At 46.0% G+C, this 9,241-nt stretch overlaps 2 protein-coding genes across 2 annotated transcripts; both read left to right on the top strand.

The window, feature by feature from the left end:
* Positions 1 to 878: 878 nt before the first annotated feature.
* LOC112879036 (putative disease resistance protein RGA1) lies at positions 879 to 2,000 on the top strand. The gene has a single exon (XM_025943357.1). The coding sequence runs from the start codon at positions 879 to 881 to the stop codon at positions 1,989 to 1,991; it is 1,113 nt and encodes a 370-aa protein (XP_025799142.1). The 3' UTR covers positions 1,992 to 2,000.
* Positions 2,001 to 3,348: 1,348 nt separating this feature from the next.
* LOC112896906 lies at positions 3,349 to 5,503 on the top strand. The gene is made up of 2 exons (XM_025965031.1): positions 3,349 to 3,543; positions 4,004 to 5,503. The coding sequence occupies exon 2, from the start codon at positions 4,004 to 4,006 to the stop codon at positions 5,501 to 5,503; it is 1,500 nt and encodes a 499-aa protein (XP_025820816.1). The 5' UTR covers positions 3,349 to 3,543.
* The last annotated feature ends 3,738 nt before the right edge of the window (positions 5,504 to 9,241 follow it).

Here is a 9,241-nt window from a genome sequence, read left to right as displayed (position 1 = left end):
CTCGAAAGCTTGTACCCACGTTTGCCTCTGTCCTTAATTACCAACACAATCAAAGTATCAAACAATGACGGCCCATCGTCTTGTATAACCCATGGCCACGCGTTACTTCTCTGTTCTCTGTGCACCAACGGCAGTAGTCCAAGTCACCGCCAACAAAGACAGAAAAAGGTGAGTCAGATTGACGATTGCGAAGGCGAGAGTCAGTCCACACCGGCCAGTAGTCCAAGTCACCGTCAACGCAGCAGGTGAATGGACTAGTTACAGTGTCAGTTTAGAATCTTGTGTTTATACGTCTGCTGCAATCCTTTGAGCTTTGACAAGAACACAGAGTATCAGAAAGATCAAAGCTTATTAATTGAACCTTGTCTTGCCCATCCCGCAGGGTTGCCTTCCACGGGAGACAGACAGACAGAGTGTTTGTGTGTGTGTGTGTGTGTGAGAGAGAGAGAGAGAGAGAGAGAGAGAGAGAGATCCAAATGGAGATTCTGCTTTCTTCAGTCCTGGGTGAGGTGATGGCTCGATCCATAAACTTCATCATCAGCAAGGGCTCGACGCCGCCGGCGCCGGCCTTGGAGGACAGCCTGCAGAGGGCTCTCCTCCGGGCACAGGTCATCGTCGACGAGGCCACGGAACGGCACGTCACGAACCAAGCCATGCTCCTGCAGCTGGACATGCTGAGAGACGCCATGCATAAAGGCATCTACGCGCTCGACAGCTTCAGGTACCAGCCTCACGCTGCGGAGGACGACGACAGAGATCAAGCTGCTCGTCGCTCCGTGCCCCTGTTCATAGCGAGCTGTGCAAAAATTCCCCGTTTCTCCCGTGGGAGCACGCGGATCTTGGCACAACTACGCGAGGCGCTCGATCTACTGAGCTCCATGGTAGCCGATGCGGACGTGCTGGTCCTGCTCCTGATGAGCTACCCTCGCCGCCGGTACCGGCAGCCCTACAGCATGCACCTCATGCTGTATAACTGCATGTTCGGCCGCCAGATGGAGACGGAACATGTCATCAGCTTCCTGCTGCACGCACAACCATCCCATGGTGCTGAAGAACCGGAGGTCCTGCCGATCGTCGGTCCTGGCATGGTCGGCAAGACTACGCTCGTCACTCATGTCTGCAAGGACGAAAGGGTCCGCGATCGCTTCTCAGAGATCGTGCTCCTGAACGACCTCGACTTTACCGATGCTGATCTGGCTGCTTTCAGACGCAGATGCTCAGTAAGAAATGGTAACCGTGGCTCCAGCTGGAATAGAAAAGATGGGAAATTTCTGGTCGTCGTTGAGGTTGCCGGGGATTTCAACGAGGACGCATGGAGCAGGTTGTACTCCGCATCTAAACGGTGGGTCCCACGTGGCAGTAAAATCATAGTCACAAGCCGGTCTGACAAGATCACCAAGGTTGGAACAGTGCGGCCTCTAACTCTGGAATTCCTGCCGCGCGAGGCGTACTGGTACTTCTTCAGGACGCTCGCGTTCGGGAGCGCGGATCCCGGGGCGTACCCGAGGCTCGCGAACATGGCCATGGAGGTGGCTGGGAACATGAACGGAGCTTTCATCAGCGCGCACATCACCGCCCGCTTCCTGAGGGGCAACTTGGACGCTCGCTTCTGGGGCAAGGTCCTGGCCCTCTACAGAGAGTTCGTCGACAAGCATGGCTCTAGATTTGGGGGCAACCCATTTGCTACCCTGAACCAAGGCGGACCAGCACTTTTTGGAAGCATGGGTGGGGCTTTTGCGGATCTCATGATCCATCACCACAATGAATGCTCCTCGCCCGTGGAGGTTCCAGATGTAATGACGGTACAATGGCTGGATTTGCTGATGTTAGGAAGTGAGGTTGTTATTAGGGCCCAGGGGAAGTTTCAGTTCATGTGGACTTCTCCGATACCACCCTACTACAGCCACATCTACACTTGTGAGATTCTAGGGAGCAAACCAGCAGCCGCCAAGAGGAAGCGTTCTGTGGAAAATGGTGTCGCACTTTCTTAATTTCTGTTCCTTAATTACAGAGGATAGATATGTAACTATTTCGAGAGGCGTCAAATGTGATGAGATTGTTTCATTGAATATTAAAATGTTAAAAACTTATTAGACTGTAGTAGTACACTAGTACTACCCTGACCCTATGTAAACTGTAAGTGATTATTAGCAGAATAATGCGTATGATATGCATTGAGACAAATTTTTCATGAGGTGCGCCGATTTTTAACCTTCTTAGTCCAGATAAAATGATCGTTGTGTTCAGTTCAAGAGGCATGGCGCTTCGTCCACAGAGCCTCGTGGCTTGCATGACTGAGGAAGCCGTTTCGTCCGCGGGCTTCATCTCCGTTCATTTTGCGCAAATCGAGATACTGTAGCGTGAAACTATTTTGTAAGCTGGAGTAAAAATAAACTAGAAACCGGATGAACTGTGGCGGAACGTGGAGCTAAAACAAGCGGGGCCAGTTGAGCTCACTCTAAGTGGATTTGTGCTCGTAGAATCACCCGAACAAGCACAGATGCAGATTTACAGTGGGGCAGCGCGTGGAGGAAGCAGGGCCGGTGCCCAGTTTTGCCTCTACGATGATCTGGCCCCTATGGATGAAGACACCTTTTTTTTCTTCACCGGTGAAACTGTTTTGGGAGAGCCCTCCCAAACGGACGCTCGTTGCCAAATGTAAACCGTTATGCTGATGTGACAATTACCAGCTTGTTCCTAGGAGAGCCACATGGTCATCCTTCCTGTCATCAGTCCCGGATGAACCGGAAAGAAAACTGAGAACTTGAGTTATTTGGACTGAATGAAATCACATGATTGTGCTTGATCTTTGTTATCTTTTAAGTTCATGAAAAAATACAGTTGTTTGTTTGACTCGGTATAATATTCACTACCGGAGAGGCCCGATTTGCCGAGGGTGAAAAGTTTGCCGAGAGCTATATTTCGGGCACTCGGCAAAGAAGTTATTTGCCGAGCGTCGCTCTCGGCAAAAAAAACCACTCGGCAAACATATTATTTGCCGAGAGCCTAACCCTCGGCAAACGGATACACTCGGCAAACAGATACCCTAAACCCTAAACCCTAAACGCCGTTATCTTTGCCGAGTGCTACATTTGTAACACTCGGCAAAGGGTGTATTTGCCGAGTGTCAGATGACCGACACTCGGCAAATAAGATATTTTATTGGCTGGCTGAGAGGTCCTGGCGGACAGTCCGCCAGGACCTCTCGGGGTCAGCCAGCAGAACTTATCATTTTTGTTCCATCCAACTATCTCTTCGTGGGCCCATCGTGTTATGTCCGTGGGAGGCTGTCCAAAACCCTCTACACCTCTTGGATGAAGCTCCTCTATCTCTCTTCATCCACATAACACAACTAGCCCCTCTCACTCTCTCTTCCTTCCCCACGGACAACACCCCCCATTGCCCCCCATTGTCCGTGGAGCCAAGGATTCGGTTCCTCCGCAAGGTCCACGGCGAAGGAGCCCCTCCACAGGCTGCAAGAACCTTCTCCCCTCGTTTCCAATCCTTTGGAAGCACTTCCATTCATCCTAGGGCAAGAACAAGGTATATGCAATCCTCCATCGATCTCTCTACTCGATGCATATCTTGAGGAATGCTTTTAGCTATTGTTTCCTGCTAGGTAGAGGATGCTATTCCTTGAAAATCTTGAAGAATGGATGGCTAAATCTTTAGTTCACATGTTCATGTTCATTTCATAACCTAAACCTTTATTCAAGTCGATCTCCCAATCTATCCACTCATTGTTGTTCAAAATTTAAGTCTAGGCTTCCATTATCATCTACAATGTGCCTACAAAGTTTGAGCCCCATTGGATTAATTCTTGACATCACATGTTTTCGCGGGAACATTCAAAACCGAGAGGTCCTGGCGGACAGTCCGCCAGTACTGGCGGACTGTCCGCCAGGACCTCTCAGTCTTGATTTTTACTGCATAATCCTTTGTTTGTATCCACCCGTTCTTTTATTACTTCTAATCAAGCTGTATACTTCCTATACATGTACAGATGGTGCATGAGAGGAGGACCAAGTTCTTGCATGATCCCGTCTCCAACTCCGATTCCGATGAAATTGAAGTCGTTCCTCCACCTAAGCGCAAAAGGAAGCCAACGCCCAAAATTTCAATGAGTCGAGCTGGGCAAATGGGCGGTCCTAGCCATGCGGCACCCAGGCGTAGCTACCAAAGAGCTGCTCAACCACAAGGTGATGTGCCTCAAGAGGAGGTTCCTATCTTTGATGAGTACCCTCCACTCCAACCCTACCGGAAGTATATCATGCACAGACCGGAGTACACAAGGATCAACTTCGGTGACCCTGGAGTGAAGCGAGTGGATTACACCACAAAGCAAAGAGGTGCTGCATTTAAGGAAAGAAAGGAAAATCCTTATGATTATGAGAAGTACATCACGGATAGGAGGTTTTGGAGCAAATTTCAAGCTGATTGGTACATATCCGTCTTTATTGAGAAGAAGAATGCTATCACCGTCTCCAAGTACATCAATTGGGATGAAATGAGTGAGAAAAATAATCCAACCTTTGACTTGGTCATACGTGAATGTGAGAGGAAACACCTCTATGAATTCTTGGCCCTCAATCAAGATTGGAACAATGAGTTGGTTGCTCAATTTTGCTCCACTGCTTGGTTTGAAGGTGAGGGCAAGAATTCCTTTATTCACTTCAATCTTCAAGGGCGCGCCTTCTGGGTTTCATACAAGCAATTTGCTACTATCCTTAAGCTTGATGACACTCTAGATGAGATGGAAATTCACGATGACATCAATCCAACGGATGAAGCTCTTATGACTCTCTATCGGGATGAGGATCCGGATATAGCGACGACTCATGGACTACGTCCATATATGGAGATCATGAACAGGCTATTCCGGGAGATCTTGACTCCCAAGAGGGGTGATCGCACCAAGATTCATGGTACAGTCAAGAACCTTCTTCTAGCTATGGACTTTGATCACCCGCCCTTTAGTGTCTTTCACTTTTTCTGGACGGAGTTGAGGTACATGCTCCATCATGGCAGTAATCCAGTTATCTATGCTCCATACATTCAAAGGATGATTAATGCCGTGACTGGAATGGAGTTTGGATATGATGCGGTCCATGCCCCATATTGCCCACAGCCTCCCAAGGAGCAAGAGTTTCCACCAGAGGGCGAGTCTCCCCCATCAGCTCACTCTCCACCCCAGCCCACTATGGATATGCCCTCCACCTCGGCGATGCCTTCCTCTTCTAGGACTCGTCCTCGCAGGAAAGGCAATGCCTTTATTTCTGGCTTGAAAGCTCTCTTCAAAGTATGCCGCAACACCAACGATGTAGTTCGTGCTCACGCTCGGGCAAATCAGCAGAGTATCAACAGGATTGAGCGCCACCTTGGCATTGAGGAGACGGATTGGCCCTCATTTCCGCCTTCTCCTCCTAGGGACTTTCCAGCTGCGTGGGAGCATTATGATGTAGGTGCTGATGATGATGAGGAGGAGGAGGAGGATGATGAGTGATTACTGCTCCGAGCTTCCATTTGTCTTTTCTCTTTTTGGTGTTTGATGCCAAAGGGGGAGAAGATTGTATCCTAGCATTCCTAGCATTCTTATCTTTCCATCCTTTAGAGTCGTTGTGCGACTTTGGATCTATGTGAGACTTGGCTTGTATCCTATTTGAACTAAGTTGGCTTGTAATTTCTAATTTCTTTTTATGGATGATGTTTGCATGGTTGTGATCTTATTGCTTTTCTATGTTTGTGAAATCATGTGATATTACATTATCTTGGTTTTATCTCATCATGATGCTTTGACTTTATTTGGTTTGCTCATTATGAAATGAAGCCAACCCATGCCTTGAACAGAAAAATGCAAACCCGACGATTCGTTAAAATTGGAGAACGGTACCAGTTCAAGAAATGTGGTTCAAGCGAAGATAATTCTTTGTTTTATATTTTCTTTAGTCTAGGTATACCGTACTATCAAAGGGGATGTGGAAAGTGTGTGGTAGAACACAAATAAACCAAATCCGGAACCCATGCCTTGAACAGAAAAATGCAAACCCGAGTGGTCCTGGCGGACTGTCCGCCAGTCCTGGCGGACAGTCCGCCAGGACACTTAAAAACAGCCTAACGGCTAGTTTTTAGTGAGGCTCTGTATATATCCCTTCGACCCCAACGGGAAATCCACCCTGCCAAACTGCATAAGCTTAGCCTCAAGCACCTTCTAAGCACTCCAAAACTCCCCAAAGTGAAACCCTAGCTTCCCCACTCCAAATCCTTAGTCTAGGGTTGGGTTTGAGCAAGATCCAAGCAAGATTCAAGTTCTTTCCCAAGAGATTCACCAGCTTTGCCGAGGGAGCAAGATCCAAGCAAGATTTAAGCGATTGTTATCACTTTTTAAGCCATTGTGATCGCTTTGGCTGATCAGCAAATGAGGAGTCCAAATTTCTTAGCCTCAGTAGCCATGGAGGCCCAGGCACCCCGCGCACGCGTGCAGCAGGAACTGCCGCAGCGACCAAGATGCTCATGTTTTTCCATCGACGTCGCGTTAGCTAGATGCTTCCTGTGCGTGAGAGCTTTTGGGTAAAGGGCTGCTCCATTTATGGCTTTATTATCACAATATTTCCCGATTAACAACGCCCACGCTTCTATCGCTCCTAGTAACAGATGAGTGTGAAATTCACCAGTGACACGGACAAACTTTATTCATTGCCTGGATAGAGAGTGTGATGTTGTGTTGTGCAACTTGCTTGCCAATTGGATGCTCACGTGACAAAGTTATGACTATTTTTTTCTCGTATCCAGTCCAATAATATATATATACATATATATATATATATATATATATATATATATATATATATATCACAACGGACATCACATGCAGTTTATATATATATATATATGACAATACACATTACACACATTTCATATATGACAATACTCATACAAGTCCATACAAATTCATACAAAGTTCATACAAGTTCAAATGTCCCGAGCCAGCATAAATGAACATATACAGTCCATACAAGTTTGGAAATGTTCATACAACTCACTGGGTCGGCGGCGGCGGCAGAGGCGGTGGCGGCGGGACAAACCCGTAAATAGCTTCTAAGGCATAGTCCTTTGCTTCAGAATCTTCAAGTTTCAAGAATATCTGACGCTGCTCCCAATTTAACCTGCATAAATTTAGAACAGAACGAAGTTCTTTGCCTTTGAAACCACACCTCATAGCTTTGTCACAACAATTTTCCATACTCAGTCGACCCATGAAGAGTTGTGCGGCAAATTCTTTATCTTCCATCAGGTTTGAAAAACGTTCACCAAAGCTTGAATCTGACTTGCCACTGCTGGTGGACTCTGCGTTGCATGTCATCTTCATCTTCATCTTCTTTCTGGGATTAGGCTCATTGGCTACATTATCATTGTCTACAAGATGTGGCGGCGGGGGTCTCGACGACATAGTCAGGCGTAACATAGTCAAACACTGCTGCATATGTGAGCCAATGCTCTGAAATATAGTGCTCACCCGCCTGCATAAACCAAAAAAAAACTTGTGGATTACACACAAGGGTATTAAGATTAAGCTAAGTTTCGGATTATGATATGGATTGCAATGCTTACCAAATGGAGTTTGACATCATTTTCCAATGCAGTAACATGTTCTTTTATATCATCGATACTCAAGTTGCAACTCACAACTTGTAGAGTTCGTGCAACTTTTTCCAGTACATCAGGATCAGTAGCTCTCCACTGATCGTTACTATCCGCAAACTTTATGTTATGCAAAGAAAGAAGGATTCTTTTTCGCGTGTCCATCGGATCAGTTGGAAACCTACAATTTGTAATCCAGCTTACTTTTGACTTTCCTGTTCAAAAATAATTATAAGGATGCAGACAAACTTACATTTCATACTCCAGCTCTATCGGTCCACTTAATAATATAAAAAAAAACTTGCGTCAGAACTATTTGGAAATGTGCAAATAATTTCGTATACAAATTATAAGGACAACTAAACCTTGCAGGTGAGCTTCCACATGATTCCGACTGGGTGTTTTCCTTAACCCTTGCAGGTGAGCTTCTTTTCGACCGGGTGTTCAACTGAAAGAATGAGTCAATAAGTCATTGGGAAATTTGTATGCAAAAAACTTGTTGGATATTTGATTTAGTCCCGCCATGAATCAAGGAGGCTGGACCGATTAACTTTGGAACACCTCAATTCAACTAAAACAAACCTGTGTTGGACTGGGCCTTCGAGCTGAGAGCGGCGGTACAGGCGAACACGATTCCTCAGTTGACACTGAACCGGACATACAATGGCTAGTTGTTGAAACTGATGGAACGAAGTCCTGCCAAGAAGGAAATAAAATCCATATACATTATGGATCAATGCACAAAAAAAGAGATGTCTTATTTTCTAAATACATAGCCGAGAATAATATCAATTGCATATGATACAAGTTTTTATGAACAAAACAACGTGTAATGGCGTAGGTCGAAAACACAGATTTAGGGTCTCATATGGTCGAAAACACAGATTTAGGGTCTCTTATGGTCGAAAGCTTATCAGCTCAAAATTGTTTGCCCCCCAAAAAAATACAAGTAGCAATACCTATATATTGAACAAGTACAGAACACAGTCCCAGATTGCTCTATTCTCCCAGTTACTCAAGGTGTAAGCCAACCCTACTTAATTCTGGAAAGTCATCATGTAGTTGGCCACAAGGAGCACTCAGCTGATATCACAAGTGCGAAAGGGGTGTTAATTGTTGACTTTAAGCCCCAAGACATGCCTATGGTAAGTTTCTTTCGGTCTCACAAGTTACGAAAATTGTGAGAGCAACATGACAGCCAAAGGTAACAGACAACAAGCACTCTCTGCACAGCACAAAGAAATAGCGGTCAGTCAGAACTGAGGGGTCCTGGCGGACAGTCCGCCAGGCCTGGCGGACAGTCCGCCAGGCCCTCTCAGTTCTGATTGTTACAGCATAATACTGTGTTTGTCTCCACCCGTTCTTTCGTTACTTCTAATCAAGCAAAGAGAAATAGGGAGATTATTAAAAAAAATCAACATGCCTTGGTTACCAATCAGTCACTGAATAATATAGCTTCTTGCTGGATCAGCCTTTTTAGATAATCAACCTGAAATCAACATGCATAAGGTGGGATGCGAGTGGTAATGGAGAAACAAGTAGCGAGATCTTTAAAATGAATGACTTGTGTGCAACTACATTGAAAAGTCAGAGGCAGACATTC

The sequence above is a fragment of the Panicum hallii genome, chromosome 1 (genome assembly GCF_002211085.1).
Source record: "Panicum hallii strain FIL2 chromosome 1, PHallii_v3.1, whole genome shotgun sequence".
Classification (NCBI taxonomy): domain Eukaryota; kingdom Viridiplantae; phylum Streptophyta; class Magnoliopsida; order Poales; family Poaceae; genus Panicum; species Panicum hallii.
The sequence above is the reverse complement of the archived record's forward strand: the minus strand, read 5'-3'. Positions and strand labels throughout refer to the sequence as shown.